This window comes from Pleurodeles waltl, chromosome 7, assembly GCF_031143425.1.
Source record: "Pleurodeles waltl isolate 20211129_DDA chromosome 7, aPleWal1.hap1.20221129, whole genome shotgun sequence".
In the NCBI taxonomy this organism is placed as follows: domain Eukaryota; kingdom Metazoa; phylum Chordata; class Amphibia; order Caudata; family Salamandridae; genus Pleurodeles; species Pleurodeles waltl.
In genome coordinates, this window is record NC_090446.1 from 1,448,288,600 (window position 1) to 1,448,308,847 (window position 20,248).

Here is a 20,248-nt window from a genome sequence, read left to right on the forward strand (position 1 = left end):
GTAGGTGTCGAACAGAGAATGTGAGTTAAGTTTGCGAAAATCTATGGAAAACCTGACAGTACCGTCAGGTTTGGGTACTAGGACTACCGGCGAACACCAGGGACTAGTGGATGGTTCTATTACTCCTAAGGATAACATTTTTTTGATTTCTTCCTCGATTATTTGTTTTCTGGCTTCGGGAATGCGATATGGTCTTACTCTAGTGATAGTATTGGGGTTGGTTCGGATGTTATGGTGTATCAGGAAAGTTTTGCCTGGTTTTTCTGAAAACAATCTTTGCCATTGTTTTAATACCTTATGTGCTTGCCGTTGTTTATCCTCAGTTAAAGTTTCGTCAATTGAGGGTAGATTATCTTTCGGGGCTGGTGTGGTAGGGCAGAATTCAATGTCTAGTGTCTTGTTGGTGCATAGAAACTGGCCCATTCCTACGTTATGGTTTGGTTGTTCGGGTGCCTCCCATTTTTTAAGTATGTTCACATGATATATTTGGGTTTTCTGTGGACGGGATGATATTTCAACCAGGTAGGTGACGGGTGAAACTGCTTTGACTATCCGATAGGGACCTTGCCATTTTGCCAGGAGTTTGTGTTCAGAGGTGGGTCTCATTAGTAAGACTTGATCCTCAGGTTGAAATACCCGTAATTTACTTCCCTTGTCATAGTGGGACTTTTGGGTTTGTTGTGCCTGTTCCATGTTTTCATGTACTTCAGTCCATAATCTGTGTAGGTGTGTTCTTAACTTTTGGGCATATTCCAGCAAAGGAGTCCCCCCTTCCTCCGCCTCGGCCTCCCAGGTTTCCACAGCCATGTCTAACAGGGACCTAGGTTGGCGTCCAAACACCAACTCAAACGGGCTATGACCGGTGGATGCTTGTTCATGGGTTCGTATTGCGTATAATACCAACGGCAACTTTTGATCCCAGTCTTTCCCGGTTTCATGGACAATCTTCCTGAGTAGCGTTTTAATAGTTCGGTTATACCGTTCGACCAGTCCATCCGTTTGAGGATGGTAAGCGGAGGTTCTTATCTGAGCAATACCTAACGTTTTGCAGACCTGTTTCATTAAGGTGGACATAAAAGGGGTACCCTGGTCTGTAAGAATCTCATGGGGAAACCCAAGACTAGCGAAAACATTAATCATAGCCTGTGCAACTGTTTTGGTAGTCATGCTGGTGAGGGGAATAGCCTCGGGGTATCTGGTGGCATAGTCCACAATAACTAGAATATAGGTGTGTCCCTTTGATGAAGGAACCAAGGGTCCGATTAAGTCCATTCCTATTCTTTTAAAAGGGACATCGATAATCGGAAGGGGCATAAGAGGTGCCTTCTTAGGCCTCCCAGGTTCGGTTAACTGACATCGTGGACATTGTGTGCAATATCTTCGTATGTGTGCATATATTCCCGGCCAATAAAACCGTCTGAGCAAATACTCTTCGGTTTTCTCTCTCCCGAAGTGTCCCCCCCCTGGTTGATTATGAGCTAAGGTGAGAACATGTTCTCTATAGGCTGTAGGTACTAGAAGTTGGTGTTTACGTACTCCCGACCTGGTGGTAGTTACCCGATATAACAGGTTTTTCTGTACAAAAAAATAGGGACCCACCTCCTCACTCTCTTCTGTTACCGCCGACCTCCAAGCATGGGTAAGGGAGGGGTCCTCTCTTTGTTGTTGGCAAAAGCTACTAGGAGCCTCATGTAGTTCTGCCACTATCTCTTCGATGGGCTTGGCACCTGATACCTTCCGGTATTGCTCTCTCTCTTGTCGTTTTTCTCTTCTGGATAATTTTCTGCGGTCTACTGAACATTCAATGTTGCTATCTGAAAAAGGGGCCTCTATCCACCAGTCCTGGGATACCTTGTTATCTCTGATGTGGTCTAACAACTCTTGGAAGTGTATATAGTCCGTTCCAATGATACACTCCTCGATTAATTGTTGCATTATTCCCACCTGCAGGAAATCTCGATAGGGACCCCACCCGATCTGGAGTACCTTTAGGGGATATTGGGCCTTATCCCCGTGTATACAGCAGATGGACACCCATTGTTTTACTTCTGTGTCATCGTCGACCAGGTCTTTTCTAATTACTGATTGGCTACAGCCTGAATCCACAAGGGCATACACATTCTTCTCATTAACTGTTATCAGTGTCTTGAACTTCAGTGCCCCTCTTCCCGTACACAGTACCCTACGTCTTGTCATTCCTATTTCCATTGGTTCCCCAATTTCTTGTTTCTGGGGACACATACGTGCAATGTGTCCCCATTCACCACAATTATAACATTGGGGTCCCGTTGCAGGTGGTGCTTCAGGAAATCTACGAGTGGCTAGCTGATCGTGTGGGTTTTTCGCAAAGGTCTTTGGATTCGATAGGACCGGTTTAAGGGTGGATCGAGTTGGGAGGTTCCTGATATCTGTAGAACGATGAAAAGCGCAGGCTAAATCGATAGCTGTCTCAGTACCTACTTTTGGGTGTTGCCTGATCCAGTGTTTTGTGGACGGTGGTAGTCCTTCAAGATATTATTCTAATATAATAGTCGTGATAACCTCCTCTCGGCTACTCCCAATATGGCCTAGCCACTTCAGTGCTAAGTCTTTGACCCGAAAATAAAAGGTCCGGGGATCTTCGTTGGTGCCCCATTTAACTTTACGAAATCTAACCCGGTAGTACTCGGTATCGTGTCCTACCCTTTCGAGTATGCTGGTTTTTATATCTCTATAAGGTGTGAGACCTCCTGGATTCGCGGCTTGGTATGCTGATTGCAGGAGACCGGTCAACAAGGGGGCGACATACTGTCCCCATTTATCTTCCGGCCACAGGGCAGAGGATGCCACTCTTTCAAAGTTTGTAAAGAAGGATTCTGGGTCCTCTCCCTCTTGATACTTCTGTAGCACCGAACTGGGAACATTTGGGTGCACTTTGCTAGCGGCAATAGTCTCCGTGAGCTTTTTCATCGCCGTTTCATGTACTAGCTGATTATTCGCAAGTATGGTTGCCTGACTCTTTAAAGCAGATTGTAGGGCTTCTCGATCCTCTTTGGCTTCTCGCTGTTGGGCTTCCCATACCAGTTGTAAGTGTCTTTGCCCTTCTGCTAATTGCTTGACCATGTTCTCTAATGACGGATTTTTACTCATTGTGTATACTGTTTGGACTGTTAAGGCAGGATATGTAGTTCTATCCCACTTCTGACACCACTGTAACAGTCCCCACAGTATAGATACTCGGGAGAGGTATGTTTGGTTTTACGATAAGTATTTTTATTGGTTATTGAAAGAAGGTACTATGGATATTTCAGTTAGATGGTTTAAGTTCTGTTTCTCCTTTGGGTGGTGAGTTTCTCCCTTCTAAAGGTATGTCCCTCTTCTTCTTCTCCTTTGGTACTGTGTGTGGTCGTCCTCGTAGGATCCCGCCGTCAACCATAAAGGGAAAAGGAACAAATATCTACTGTAAGTGGGATGACCACATGCATTCACGTCCTTTCTTAGTCTAACTACTGGGGAATGGGATACTGGAAGGGGGGGTGATTCTGTGTCCGTGAGGATTGGAAGGCAAGTGCTTATTATCTTATTCACTCGTGCGCGGTGGGGTTTTGTGGTTTCCACGTGCTCTTTAGGTGTCCCTTAGTTCCCTCCCTGTCCTCCCCTCACCCTTCCTCCCTCCCTTCCCCAGCTCTCTTCTGTTAAAGTGCCCATCGTTTTGCCCACAAAGACCGTACCTTCCAGAGCCACGACCCTCCGGGGTCGTGGCTGGCTCTGGGGAGTTCCTCGCGTCGGTCTCCGGTATGGTTGCCGGTCGGTCCAGGCTTCCCGTCTTCGAGACCGGATCTGCTCCTCCGCGGTCCGCTGTCTTCGTCCTGGGTTTCTTGGGGCTTTTCTTCTCTCTGGTAGTTTTCTCTGTCTCTCTGCTTCTGCTTGCCGTCGCTGCCGCCGCCGCCTCGCGTTCCTTCCTCTCCTCTCTCTCGGGAATTCCGCCCCTTTTGGCCTCCTTCCTCTCCTCTTGGCCAATCCGAACTCTCCTCGTCATAGGAGGTTGCCCCGGTAACCTCCCGATGTGTGCCTCGCTGTGAACGCGTTCCCATGGTGACGTGGGAACGTGGAAGTGATGTTCCGGCCTCCTCCGGCATGGGGTAGGCCTCTTGATCCGACACGGAGATCGGGGCCACCCGGTCACAGACAGTTTTTGCGTCTTAGACGTAACTGCAGTTTCACACATGATTTTGATCATCAAGCTAATTCTCTACAAACAAAACTCCATGATCGTCACTATCCCATTAAACTTGTGAATGTAGCTCGTAAAAGAGCTAGAAATAACCATAGGGAGAGTCTTCTGGCACCCAAGGTCAAGGCTCCCCAGACACGAATTACTTGTGTTTCTACTTTCACTCCACTGTCCAATGATATTAAAAAATTGATTAACAAACGTTGGTCTATCTTGGAGAGTGGTGGGATGGTAATCCCAAAACCACTATTTGCCTTTAAACGCACTTCAAATATAAAAGATATAGTGGTCCATACCCGTCCAAAAGTTTCTTACGACACTTCTACACAGAGATCACTGTGGGACCTTCCCCCAGTTCAAGGCCACTACCCTTGTGGTAACTGTAACGTGTGCAAACTGACTAAACAGACAACATCGTTAGACCTTCAACCTTTAGGGAAGTGGTACTTAAGGAAACACACAAACTGCAACTCTAAGAATTGCATATACATGATCACATGCCCGTGTGGACTACGCTATATTGGGATGACTACACGCCCCGTTAAGTTACGCATAAATGAACATAGGAGCAACATCAGATGCCATAGGGTTACTACCAAACTATGTGCACATTTTTTAGACACTCCGCATACCCCAGATGACCTTTGGTGGATAATCTTGGAAGTCCCAAGAATTAGTTCCAATGTCTCTGATGCTCTCTTTAGAATTGAACAACGCTGGATTTTTAAATTAGGGACTTCCGTCAGGGGATTAAACGATGATATTCCGTGGAACACACTTTCGGTTTAATTCCACTAGCTCGTAGAATTATCTTTTAGGCTAATAGTGGTGTACCAGAATTTTTTTTTTTTGCAGTAATACAGTTCTTTCAATTCCAAAAAGATTCTTCCTTTTTAGACACAGCGCTCTTACCATCTACTACAATACTTATTCTATTTAAAGGGATTTCTATGTCACTATTTGTGTTCATAGGACTAACCTCCCCGTTTTACATGCATTTATGAGCATTATCTGCAATGGCTGACTCTCTTCTCCATCTTTACTATCGACTGCACACTACATACAATTGTTCTTTTATTATTTTTAGTGGTGTGTTGTGTAAGTCCGTTCTCTATTTCCAGTTGCTGGCCGCGCGAGCCGGAAAAGCTTTCCGGTCTCGCGTTAACGCATAAATACGCCCGCCGAGCGCCCAGTCACTGTCTAATGGGACGCTGTCAGGCGGGTAGGTGAATTAACCTACGAACGGCAACATATAAGTAAGTGAAATCTTTTCTTTTTTTGACCGCGTATCTCCGCGGTTGGACCTAACTTCTACCCGACACGAGCGCTTCCGATTCTACGGGTTTACTGAACCGATATTGAAAGCCTAATCACATCGTGAATTAGGAATTGTCGACTCTTTAGGAATGGGGTACTAACGTAGTTTTCACATCTTTTAAACCACGTTTGTAATAACCACACTGCATTGAGCACCTATTGAAAGTTTTTTTAAATACTCTTGTTGTTTTTTCACTTGGCACTTTCTACTAATCCAGCAAACTTAACGCTTTATAACTAGAGATATTCATTATGACGCTGTTCTTTTCTTCATTGTTACATAATTTCCATCATTGTGGATTTTAACTACTGGAGAGACACTAGTCTATCAGAGTCTCATTTGTCTTGAGTTTTTTTCACAATAATACTATTGTCAAACATTGTTTTTTTTATGACTACCATAATACTAGATTGTCAGTTCCAGTCCCTGACAAGTGATTCCAAGGAGCCTATCCTATTACCGGGGATGGTAAGCTTATCTTGTACATATTGCTTCGCTAGATTGCGCACATCATTTTGCAATTGTTTGCTATACTTGGAATACACGCACTTCACTTGTATTTTGTTTTTTAACTTTTAGGGTGACCTTTTTTGACATAGCATAAACATACAAAAAGTAAGTGACTGTTTTTGCATTTCTTCCCCTAGTTGGGCTCATAGTTAAAATCATTTTTGGAGAAGTTATAATTTTTGTTGGTCCTGATGAAGCGTCGCTGGATCCGGCTGGACCACAAGACGCGAAACATGTAGACCCGACCAGAGGCACCATAATAGGTTCTATCCTCTTGCGTTATTGTTGGGAGTATGTGAGCATTACAACTCATTTTTAGTCTCCCACTTCGGTTTTTAATCTTGGTCTCCATCTTACCAATCTAATTAAAATGTATAACTTATATCTCTTGATGGATAACCAATTTTAATATTTCCATACTCTCCTTTATTGTTTGAAACTTCATCGCTTTGAACAATACGGTTAAGAGCCCCCCTCTTCGGGGAGCCCGTTAGGCATTGCAGCACCGGCCTAACGAGGAGCTGTCCCGATGATGAAGCCAGTCATCCAATGTGATGCTTGAGGGCTCTTGCTCCTGTTGATATCAGGTCTTTCGCTGCCCTAATTATTGGAACAGTGTACCTTTAATTTCTATCAACTTCATATGGGAGACTGTACACTGGACCACTAACCTCCCGGTCCCCCCTCCTTTGTTCCTTGATGTATGTACAGCAGCTTTGCTGTGGGACCTTTAGGAGTTTCTAATTAGAAACCTCTTTTATTAATCAGCAGACCCTGTGAAGACCCGTAATATGGATGACTTCCAGGGCTTAAGTTATGATGTTGATATGGTGTCAGCCATATTACAGGCACCTTCTATCCTTGATAATGATGGATCGGCTCCATCCGGTAGTCTGAAGGAGGACTGGAATAAACTTTCATCTTTGAAACGAGAACTTATAAAAACAGTCATACATGGCACCATCATGACTGAATACCTACGTGCCAACATAGCACATAATGGTCTGTTAGTGTCGAATATGCCTAGAATCTTTTTACAAGATCTAGCCTTTAGAAAGGATTGGGCACAAATTGCATGGAAGTGTACCAGAGATTGGTTGGTACTGATCATCAATACTTCCAAACGTATTGCCGACTCCATTACTGTGCAAATTAGTGCTATGGAAAATACTCTGAAGACGACTGTCACATTAACTACCTTTAAAAGCCCCCTTGCAGAGATCACCTCTGAACTAAATGATACGAAAGAATTTTTGACTCAGCAGAAGATCACTAAACTTCAGAAGGATATAGTCAAGTTCAGTAGGGAGAAAGTTTATCCTTATATTAAGGACGATTACGAACTCGATAACCAGTCCCGGTCCTCTGATGAATCAACCGCTTCTTACAAGAAGACACGTAATTTTTCTAGCGGCTCATCATCGGACGGTTGGAGTACTGACGAAAGTACACCACAACCTTACTATGGTTATCCCCCTGGTCCAAATATGTCAAACTTCTTTTTTTAGCATCTAATGCTGGCACTGGCATTCAACAGCAGTGACAGGGGCTTTGGGTGGTTCCAGCTGCAATGAAGTCCTGTGAAATATCTTGGACAATGGAAATTCTTTCTTTTCAAATTAAGCACTAGTTTTGACCTTGGCGTTGCTTGCCCTGTTAGCTCAAGGATGCAGAACATCATTACTGGAGTGTGACAATGGACAAACAGAGTCTGATGAGCCGATGGGACATTTATGGAATGGATAATAAGTGTGCAAATCTGCGAGGAAATGGAAAGGGCATACGAAATGTTCCCACGTTTAAAAGGTATAACGTTTGAAAGTTGGAAAGTGGTACATTTTGGACCCACAGGAGAGATATTTGGTGTAACCTATCTCACTTTGTGAAAATGCACCACCATGCTGCAGAAAGTTGAATTCATAAGAGGCCTCGTAGCCCTGTCTAACAATGTGCCTTGTTGATATTATAGGATAAGATCAACTAATTTGGGTTTGCAAAGTGGTGTGTTTTTATACAGCAACTGCTTTTACTAATCACTCGCGTCATAAAATGTCCATTGGCAGTGAGTCTTAAAGCCGCAAATCCCTGCAAACCTATTGTCGTAGTTGGACTCTTTCTAGGCAAGACTGCTGATTAAGGGATGACAGAACTTTTGTTTGTGGGTGACTAAGCCACTCCTACAACAAGTCGCAACTGTCGGCCCAACCTTCCCGGCTCACAGGCAGTACCTCACCCGAAACCCAAATACTAAAAGGTGATTTCTGGCAGCCTTTACGCATGGACTTAAGAGTGCGACATCTCAGGGGAGTTGTGGTTAAACAGAGATTACCCTTTTCTACTATGAGCAATAAGTCTCAGTCGCACACAGGCAAAGAAGGAGATGCAGTGGAGCCTTCAATAGGTTTTATTAACAAGACTGCAATCTACTGTAAAATGTATGCGCTGCAACTACTTGGATAGTGAACAATGCAAGAAGCAAAATTGTAAAAACGAGAGTCATAAATATAAAGACCCCCACCATCTTGCAATAATATGAGATGTAAAATAGGCCCTAATACCCTAGCATGGAGAGCCTGATCTCTAACCTAAAGAGAGGTAGGTGTGACAAGCCTAATCTGCCAGTACAAGGTCCATGAGAAGCGCCCCCAACCCTTGTTACCTTGGGAAGAGGTCTCTAGATCAGACTCTGTGGGGACACGAAGGCTGGGTCTGCATCAAGACGACGTGTAGCATAGATAGCGTTGATGGCATCTGGTAGGACTCCCTCCGATAACTTTGTCTTCATGAGATGTATTTATATAGATCATGTAGGACCCCTGAGGCAGGTATGTTCCCAAAAAATAGATAAGGAGGCATGCTTGAGACTTGGCACTGATAACGTGAAATCAAAACATCTTCCTAACTATAAACAAAGCAGCCATCTTGGAAGAAATAATTAATTAAATGCACTAATACAGAGCAGGCTAAGTAGCTTAAAAGTTACTAGGTGGCGCGGGCACAGGCCTACAAGCCAGAAGGCTAAGCTAAACTCCGGATTCCCATTAAAACTAAATAGGATCCACTACAGTCTGAGATGGAGACCTGAAAGGGACAGCAGACCTCTGACCCTGCATTCACGTTGGCTGATTGCCAGCATTTGTTTTAACGACAGCCCATGTACCTTATTGTTTTCAAAAACAATAGCTGTCTTTCATTGAATGACCTCGGAGGGAGCATGTTGTGGTCACCTGGACTACTGGCTGTTCCCAAAATACCAAATGCACACATTCACAAGGTCAACACTGTCCCAAGGGGATACCTTCTACTCTCTGAATCGAATGCCACCCCCTTAAGATGATCAATAAATTGCGACTACAAGTGGGGTTGAAAAACATTGATACTCACCATTGCAGTTAGGTAGGAGAAAGGGGTGCCCCATCCATGCCCTGCCTCTTACAGAAGCACAATTAAACGCAAAGGCTGTTTTTTAAGCGAGAAATTACTGTTCGATGGCATCTGTCGCTGTAGATACACATGGTATGCATGAGCGCTCGCCATCTGGTGTTGGGTCGGAGTGTTACAAGTTGTTTTTCTTCGAAGAAGTGTTTTCGAGTCACGGGACCGAGTGACTCCACCTTCTGTGCTCATTGCGCATGGGCGTCGACTCCATCTTCGATTGTTTTCTTTCCGCCATCGGGTTCGGACGTGTTCATGTCGCTCCGAGTTTCGGAACGGAAAGATAGCTGAAGACGGAAGATTTTCGACGGTATCGTTGCGATCCGGTTAGAGATAGACACATACGACGACGCGTTGAACATCGAAGCGCTTCGGTGCCCTTCGGGGTAGATTTCGGCACCCCGTCGGGGCCTAGTCGGCCCGACCGCGTGGAGGACAACGCCGATGGATCGGACCCCGTTTCGATTCTGCCCCGAATGCCACAACAAATATCCTTATACGGACCTGCACTCGGTCTGTAATCTGTGCCTGTCACCCGAGCACAGTGAAGAATCCTGCGAGGCCTGTCGGGCGTTCCGGTCCCGAAAAACTCTGCGCGACCGTCGAGCGAGAAGACTGCAGATGGCGTCCACGCCAAAAGAGCGTCGACAGTTCGAGACAGAAGAAGAACAGGAGGAATCCTTTTCCATCCAGGATTCAGACTCCGACGAGCTACACTCTACAAGAACTGTGAGTAAGACGTCGAGATCAAACCTTAAAAAAGGAAAGAAGGCCCAGGGGACGCCACTGCCAACCGGCCATGGCTCCACCCAAATTCTCGGTGACCAACAATCGGCACCGAAAAAGGCCCATTCAGTGTCGAGATCGTCCGACTTCGGTCGAGACACCGGCACGCAGCCTCCTCGGGACCGAGAGAGTGCTAAACAGAAGCATCGACACCGAGAGTTCGGTGTCGACACCGATCGACGCCGAGACAGTGGCGCCGAAGACCATAGAGGCCAAGAATTTTCGGCACAGAAAAAGAGGAAGGTTACCTCGGAGCCGAAAAAACAATCGACAGGGCTTTCGGAGCCGAAAAAAGCGACACCAGACCCTGTTTCCGGCTCCTATACCGAAGAGCATTCTATGTCTTCTCAAATGAAGAAACATAGATTTGAACAAGAACTGCAATCCACTGACGTGGATCACACGCAAAAGCGTATCTTTATTCAGCAGGGGACTGGGAAGATCAGTACCCTTCCACCTGTCAAACGAAAGAGAACGCTTCAGTTTACTCCTCAGCAACAAACAACACAAAAGGTAACACCTCCTCCCTCGCCTCCACCTGTAACTCCGGCTTCGCCAACTTACACCCCGTCACATTCGCCAGCTCACACCGCCATGAGCCACGACGACCAAGATCAGGATGCGTGGGACTTGTACGACGCACCAGTGTCTGATAACAGCCCAGACACATACCCAACTAGGCCATCACCACCGGAAGACAGCACAGCCTACTCACAAGTGGTGGCTAGAGCAGCTCTATTCCATAATGTGGAACTACACTCGGAACAAGTGGAGGATGATTTTTTATTTAACACCCTCTCCTCAACCCACAGCTCCTACCAAAGCCTGCCGATGCTCCCAGGCATGCTACGCCATGCAAAGGACATTTTCAAGGAGCCAGTTAAAAGTAGGGCAGTGACGCCTAGGGTGGACAAAAAGTATAAGGCGCCTCCTACGGACCCTGTCTTCATCACCTCTCAGCTGCCACCAGACTCTGTGGTGGTAGGGGCTGCCAGAAAACGGGCAAACTCACACACTTCTGGGGATGCACCTCCCCCAGATAAAGAAAGTAGGAAGTTCGATGCAGCCGGGAAGAGGGTTGCTGTCCAAGCAGCAAACCAGTGGCGCATCGCAAATTCACAAGCGCTGCTAGCGCGATACGACAGAGCCCACTGGGATGAGATGCAGCATCTCATTGAACATCTCCCAAAAGATCTGCAAAAAAGAGCAAAACAGGTTGTTGAGGAGGGTCAAAACATTTCCAACAATCAAATACGCTCCTCCATGGATGCAGCAGACACGGCCGCAAGAACCATTAATACGTCGGTTACCATCCGTAGGCACGCATGGCTCAGAACGTCTGGATTCAAGCCAGAAATTCAGCAGGCAGTGCTTAACATGCCAGTAAACGAGAAACTTCTGTTCGGTCCGGAGGTCGACACAGCTATAGAAAAGCTCAAGAAGGACACTGACACTGCCAAGGCCATGGGCGCACTCTACTCCCCGCAGAGCAGAGGATCTTATAACACCTTCCGCAAAACACCTTTTAGAGGAGGGTTTCGGGGTCAGGCCACACAAGCTAGCACCTCACAGTCCGCACCGCCCACCTACCAGGGACAGTACAGGGGAGGTTTTCGGGGCCAGTATAGAGGGGGGCAATTTCCTAGGAATAGAGGAAGATTTCAAAGCCCCAAAACCACTACCAACAAGCAGTGACTCACACGTCACTCACCCCTCCCACACAACACCAGTGGGGGGGAGGATACATCAATATTACGAAGCATGGGACAAAATAACTACAGATACATGGGTCCTAGCAATTATCCAACATGGTTATTGCATAGAATTCATGCAATTCCCTCCAGACATACCACCAAAATCACAAAATTTATCAAAATACCATTCACAACTTCTAGAGATAGAAGTTCAAGCACTACTGCAAAAAAATGCAATAGAATTAGTACCAAGCACACAAATAAACACAGGAGTTTATTCACTGTACTTCTTGATACCAAAAAAGGACGAAACACTGAGACCAATTCTAGACCTCAGGGTAGTAAACACATTCATCAAATCAGACCACTTTCACATGGTCACACTACAAGAAGTGTTACCATTGCTCAGAAAACACGACTACATGACAACCCTAGACCTCAAGGACGCATATTTCCATATACCAATCCATCAATCACACAGGAAATATCTAAGGTTTGTATTCAAAGGAATACATTACCAATTCAAAGTATTGCCTTTTGGTTTAACAACCGCTCCAAGAGTATTCACAAAGTGCCTAGCAGTAGTCGCTGCACACATCAGAAGGCAGCAAATACATGTGTTCCCGTATCTAGACGACTGGCTAATCAAAACCAGTTCGCTCACACAATGCTCAAACCACACAAATCAAGTCATACAAACCCTCTACAATTTAGGGTTCACCGTCAACTTTGCAAAATCAAACATTCTGCCAAGCAAAGTACAGCAATATCTAGGAGCCATAATAGACACGACAAAAGGAGTAGCAACGCCAACTCCACAAAGGATCCACAATTTCAACAGGGTCATTCAACACATGTCTCCAAACCAAACAATACAAGCAAGAACAATACTACAGCTCCTAGGCATGATGTCCTCATGCATAGCCATTGTCCCAAACGCAAGACTGCACATGAGGCCCTTACAACAGTGCCTAGCCTCACAGTGGTCTCAAGCACAGGGTCACCTTCTAGATCTGGTGTTGCTAGACCGCCAAACTTACCTATCGCTTCTATGGTGGAACAGTATAAATTTAAACATAGGGCGGCCTTTCCAAGACCCAGTGCCACAGTACGTAATAACAACAGATGCTTCCATGACAGGGTGGGGAGCACATCTCAATCAACACAACATAAGAGGACAATGGAACATACATCAAACAAAACTGCATATAAATCATCTAGAATTATTAGCAGTTTTTCAAGCACTAAAAGCTTTCCAACCAATCATAACCCACAAATACATCCTTGTCAAAACAGACAACATGACAACGATGTATTATCTAAACAAACAAGGAGGAACACATTCAACGCAGTTAAGCTTGTTAGCTCAAAAAATATGGAAGTGGGCAATCCACCATCAAATTGGTCTAATAGCACAGTTTATTCCGGGGATCCAGAATCAGCTGGCAGACAATCTCTCTCGAGATCACCAGCAAGTCCACGAATGGGAAATCCACCCACAAATTCTGAACACCTACTTCACACTCTGGGGAACACCACAAATAGACTTATTTGCAACAAAAGAGAACGCAAAATGCCAAAACTTCGCGTCCAGATACCCACACAAGCAATCCCAAGGCAATGCCCTATGGATGAACTGGTCAGGAATATTTGCTTACGCTTTTCCTCCTCTCCCTCTCCTTCCTTACCTAGTAAACAAATTGAGTCAAAACAAACTCAAACTCATTTTAATAGCACCAACGTGGGCAAGACAACCCTGGTACACAACACTGCTAGATCTGTCTGTAGTACCACACATCAAACTGCCCAACAAACCAGATCTGTTAACGCAACACAACCAACAGATCAGACACCCGGACCCAGCATCGCTGAATCTAGCAATCTGGCTCCTGAAATCCTAGAATTCGGACACTTACAACTTAGCCAAGAGTGTATGGAAGTCATAAAGCAGGCCAGAAGGCCATCCACTAGACACTGCTACGCAAGTAAGTGGAAAAGATTTGTTTGGTACTGCCATCATAATCAGATACAACCACTAGAGGCAACTCCAAAACATATAGTAAATTACTTGCTCCATTTACAAAAAGCAAAGCTAGCCTTCTCTTCTATTAAAACACACCTTGCAGCAATATCTGCATACCTGCAAACTACATATTCAACTTCCTTGTATAGGATACCAGTTATCAAAGCATTCATAGAAGGGCTTAAAAGAATTATACCACCAAGAACACCACCTGTTCCTTCATGGAACCTAAACGTGGTTCTAACAAGACTCATGGGCCCACCCTTCGAACCCATGCACTCTTGCGGAATACAATTCCTCACCTGGAAAGTTGCCTTTCTCATCGCCATTACATCTCTAAGAAGAGTAAGTGAAATTCAAGCGTTCACAACACAAGAGCCTTTTATACAAATACATAAAAATAAGGTCGTCCTACGACCTAATCCAAAATTTTTACCAAAAGTTATTTCTCCATTCCATCTAAATCAAACGGTAGAATTACCAGTATTCTTCCCACAGCCAGATTCTGTGGCTGAAAGAGCACTACATACATTAGATGTCAAAAGAGCATTAATGTACTACATTGACAGAACGAAGAACATCAGAAAAACTAAACAGCTATTTATTGCATTCCAAAAACCTCATGCAGGTAACCCAATATCAAAACAAGGTATAGCCAGATGGATAGTTAAATGCATCCAAATCTGCTACCTTAAAGCAAAAAGACAACTGCCCATTACTCCCAGGGCACATTCAACAAGGAAAAAAGGTGCTTCAATGGCCTTTTTAGGAAACATCCCAATGCAAGAAATATGTAAGGCAGCCACTTGGTCTACGCCTCACACATTCACCAAACACTACTGTATAGATGTGCTATCCGCACAACAAGCTACAGTAGGTCAAGCTGTATTAAGAACTCTATTTCAGACAACTTCTACTCCTACAGGCTAAACCACCGCTTATGGGGAACTAACTGCTTACTAGTCTATGCATACCATGTGTATCTACAGCGACAGATGCCATCGAACTGAAAATGTCACTTACCCAGTGTACATCTGTTCGTGGCATCAGTCGCTGAGATTCACATGGACCCACCCACCTCCCCGGAAGCCTGTAGCAGTTCAGAAGTTACCTTCAATTTTTGTACATTTGTATATATATTACTTAATCCTTTAATAGGTACATACTTACATTTTTCATTGCGCGGGCACTATTACTATAGTACAACTCCTACCTCACCCTCTGCGGGGAAAACAATCGAAGATGGAGTCGACGCCCATGCGCAATGAGCACAGAAGGTGGAGTCACTCGGTCCCGTGACTCGAAAACACTTCTTCGAAGAAAAACAACTTGTAACACTCCGACCCAACACCAGATGGCGAGCGCTCATGCATACCATGTGAATCTCAGCGACTGATGCCACGAACAGATGTACACTGGGTAAGTGACATTTTCATTCTAGCTCACAATGAGGTACTTTTAGATTGTGATTTCCTTTTTTGCTTTGCAAAGCTTGGGGTTTTGTGAATCACTAGCTTTGCAGCAGCAAAAAAGGCACTGTAAATCAGACCCATAGTTTTCCCCATTTCCTATTACACAGACAGCGTAAATGGTGTTGCCCTGTTATTTTGCACAATTCAAAGTTTCTATAATATGGTCGATGAAAGTACATCATCTTCCAGTGCTTTCCTTATAATTAGGAAAAAGCACATTTGCTTTTAAGATCAAGAGAAACATTCTTCTGATATGAATTCTGCAAAAATATGTTTTTTTCACTTCGATTTTCAGGAAATACACCTCTGGTTGTAAAATAGGTTTTTTCTTCACCGTCAGCCCCAGTGGAAAGCAAGACAACCGCATTTCATGCTACTTCTGTGTGCAGTTAAATAGATCACAGTGAAGTAATACATTTCCCTTTCTTTCCTCTACAGATGATGGCGTTGACCAAAAGAAACAAGACAGTGTATTCTACTATGGTTGGTTAAGCTAAAATATTTTGTGGTTGTTTGTTTAGAAATGTTGTGAAGCGAATGAAAGTGAGTTAAAGCTTATTTTGCACCTCGGTGCTGTGCAATAATTCATTCTCTCGGTTTCCTGTGGGGCTGTTATACTGCCAGTCCTGCTCTTTGAGTTGGCCGTTTAAAGCATAGTTGCTTGGGGCTGATGTACCCCTATTCAGACATGAAGACTACACCTCATGTAGACATTTCATCACAGATTTGTCTGCAATCCAGATTCGGGCACCAGCAAGACTTTGAAGACACATCCTGATATGGGTTGGTGGGAATATCCGAACCTTTAGGAGGTTCTTCATACATACTAGGGAAAGCCTGGTCAAAAGCATCAGGGAAAAGTGCTCAAAAAGAGATACAAACTGTGGGAATGCCAGTTTCCAAGTCATCTCTCTTTCAGAGCACAAATCCTTGTAATCCAAAGGTAATCCTGCACCCAGAAAAACCTGCTGCATACAGTACTGTTACTTTCCGCATATGGGATTTCTGCCTCATTTCAGGTCAGTTTGCAATGGGCACATAAATGTGGTCTTTCTGTTCTCGAACAGGTCCAATGTATCAGGAGGGTGTATCATGAACATTTTTTTGCTTGTTAAAAAATTGGTTTGTACTCATGCATCCATGTATTTGTGATTTGTATGGATAATGTTTAATATGAGAACACATATCTGTTGTATTGTGAACAATGTTCCTAAGCACATTATTACATAATTTTAAAAACGGCTTTAAGCTCGTGCTGACCACTTTCTATTCCACATTGTAACACCTGCCACCGATACTGAGGGCAGGAAGAAAGTTGAAAAGAAGCAGTATGGGACTTCGGCCCGTATTTATACTTTTTGAAGCAAAACTGCGCATACGCAGTTTTTCATCAAAAATGATAGCACCGGCTTGCGTCATTCCAGAGCGCCAGCCAGGCGCCAAATTTATGGAATGCCGCAAGCGGTTGCAAAGGGTGAGCTAGTGGCAAAAATGTCAGACGTTAGACAGGTGGGGGTGGCGGTATGGGAGAAGGGAATTTTGAATCAAAAAATGACGTTAGGCTGGTTAAAGGCAAAAAAAAATGCCTCTAACCGGCCTAGCGTCATTTTGTGACACAAAACCATCCATACCACATGACTCCTGTCTCAAAGAAGACAGCAATCATGCCCACCAAACCAGTGGCCAGCACAGGGGACCAGTGTCCCCTGGGCATGGCCATTGCACGCTGTGCCATGCAGGGGGCCCCACGTTAGGCCCCCGATGGCACATTAATTTAATTTTTTTTAAAATACTTACCCTACTTACCTGGGATGCGGTCCACTATCCTCCGGTGTCCCTCTGGTGTGAGTGGAGGTGTTCCTGGGGCTTGAGGAGGGCACCTGTGGACCCATTCCATGGTATTCAACCATGGAAATCGGTCCACAGGTCTCCTAACACCTGGTCTGACCCAGGCGTGAAATAATGGTGCAAAGCAAGCTTTGCACCATTATTTAGCCCCTCCTCCCACCCGTGTGTTGTTTTAGCACGGGGCATAAATATGGGGCTATAGGGTTAGCACCATTTTTTAGATGGGAACTCCTACCTTGCATCTCATGTACGCAAGATAGGTTCACACATCTAAAAAATGGTGCAAACTCCAATATTTTGACATTAGACGGGTCTAACGTCAAAATATAAATATAGAGTAAGTTTTGCACCAAATTTGCGTCTAAAAAAGGCGCAAATTGAGTATAAATATGCCCATATTAGGTAAGATGTGCAAAGAGGGCACTTCACTGTTGCCAATGAAGTATGTATTAAAAAGCTATCGGATGTGAACAAGGTTGTGAAATTTATACCATCCTTTTGTTGTTGAGGAGGTGAAATTATTTGCTATACGTCAGCAAGGGGATCACTAGTGGAATTTGATGATAATGTAGATGCAGGGATTATCAAGTTGGCAGAGTGAAAGCTGCTCACAAGAGTGACACTCTGTAGTTTTGACTGTGGTTCGCATTAGAAGAATCTATTACCTGATTGTTAGAGGGGTCCATCAGGTCTTTACCATTGGCTCTGCAATCTTTGTTGTTTTGATGCTTCTTTTCTCCATGGTGTTTCATATTCTGTTAGTTCACTTTTTCAGTCGCTTTAATAGGCATCCTTTGAATAGAGCGACCACAGGATTTCTCTGTGTCCATTTTCTGGGAGGGAACTGTAAGTAGGGCCCTCTATTAATGTGGGCTCATTCCTGAAAAATGTACTCTTCATGGGTCATCTTGTTGTGTGCATTTATCTATTCAGAAAGTTCAAAAAGAACATGTATAACATACGCGGTGGGTATGACATAAGGAAGGAGCAATATCGTAAACCAGTGCTCTTGGCATGGATTTGGAAACTCCCCCTCTTAAGCACAAGCAATACTAATTGCCTATTTATGTATTTTATTCTAGATTACACTACACTTCGGGTTCATGGACTGATCTGTGCATTGGTATTCTTTGTCACTGGAATCTTGATCATAACGTGTGAGTATCGAATTAACAATCTTGGTGCCAACATGTCACTGTCGGTGGACCACCTAAAGTTCCAGACTCCACACCAGAAAAGTTCCATCTCCTGGTTTAACGTTTTGGGATCTTTTAATAACGAAATGCTACAGTGAAGCTGTTGTCGCCTGTTAATGTCTTTCTTGGCCCCATTTACCTCTTGACACCCCCAGAACATCCCAACATCTCTACTTATGATTGTATGTCAACATATTGTAGTCAGAAACATCTGCCATAAATGTTGTGTCCTATCTTTTTTACAAAAATATCATCCCATTGGGATCTTTTATTATTAACTCCAATTAGGCAGTATTTTGTAAACAATAAGGCATGTTTAAGAAAAGTGGTGCTGTGAAAGTGTGGCTCCACTTTTATTGCGCCCCTTAGTGCTTCCCTAATGCCACCATGTGTGCACTGTATTTAAAATACAGCGCACAACGGTGGTAGTTAGGGGACTTGCATCAGAATTTTTAACGCTAGTCCGGCGCTTTGCAGGAATAGCGTTAAATATTCTGACGCTAATCCTGCAAAGCACCCAGAGGCCCGTTGTAACCAGTGGAAGCCTCCTTTTAACGCCTGCTCTGAGCGTTAAAAGTGGTGAAAAAATGGTACAAGGAAATCTCTTAGATTTCCTTGCCCCATTTTTGTTGGCCCCCCTAACAGGGGAGCACCCCCTTTACATACATTATGCCTGGCGCAGGCATAATATAGCGCAATGGGTTACAAGGTGGCGCAATGCATGCATTGAGCCACTTTGTAAATACAGCACAGCCTTTTTGGCCTTCTAGCACCACATTAGTGTAAAAAATTATGCTAATGTGGCGTTCAAATGGCGCTAGGGGCGCTTAAATATGCCCCAATATTGGGTCATAATATTTGTATGTCAGATAATGTTCGGATTTTAATACTCCTGTACAAAATTCCAGATAAGTCTTATGTAAATAAGTTCCATTCCCTGATCCCACTCAGATAATTCCACCTTTAGAGGGTTCTTTGGTTTGGAATGGAAATGTTTTGAATTAAAGATGACATTTGAACTGTAATATACTGTGTTTACATGTAAATCTGTATTCATTTCTATTGATGAGATTCAGTTTCATTAAGTAAGGAAAGAGATGTCTCCAGTTCTCTTCAAGTAGTGCCCTTACTATTAGTTGTTTTCCGTGCCACCTTTGCCTGCAAATACTTTCTGCCTTACTGTAATGTGCATCTGTTGTGTCCTCTGCCTAATTAACTTAGGAAAAGGCAACTTTTCCCAGGAGCCACGGAGCTAAGCTGCACTTAATAGTGCCAAGTGCCTCCATAAAAGGGTCCCAATAAGGTGGAAAACACACAAAGGGTGAAATACCTACTACTTGATAATCCTGTAGTTCTTTGGTGACGATAATGATTAAAACAGAAGTTATTAGCAATACAGTAACTTCCCACTGAGATCAGAGAAGAGGGAAGAGCCATGCAGAATATCCACAGGTAGATTCAACTGAAGTTCTATTTCCAAAAAGCAACAAGCATTTGCAATGCAATAGGTCTTGCGTTTGCTCGAGTTAGCGCTATTAGCGTTGTAAATTCTTAACTGGACTTTTCTTGCCACTTAAATTGAAAATGAAAAGTAAAACAGTTGACAGAAGCAAGTCAATTCAAAGTGCCACGACCACCATGAGCGTGAGCGCGAGAGTTATTGGCTCCCTGCGTGAATGTCTAGAAAGGATCGCGGCTGGGATGAAAGGCAACCAGAAACCGGGGGAGGGGCCATCACACGCTGTAACAGGAG

General features: G+C 44.2%; 1 protein-coding gene across 1 annotated transcript in view; it reads left to right on the top strand.

Annotated features, from left to right (window-relative positions):
- The window catches only part of LOC138246472 (FXYD domain-containing ion transport regulator 5-like), a 150,955-nt gene that overhangs the window by 108,460 nt on the left and 22,247 nt on the right, over window positions 1-20,248 (top strand). Inside the window, exons 6-7 of the mRNA XM_069201109.1 lie at window positions 15,890-15,934; window positions 18,382-18,456. Of these exons, the coding sequence (XP_069057210.1) occupies window positions 15,890-15,934; window positions 18,382-18,456 (120 nt within the window). The remainder of the gene's footprint in view (window positions 1-15,889; window positions 15,935-18,381; window positions 18,457-20,248) is intronic.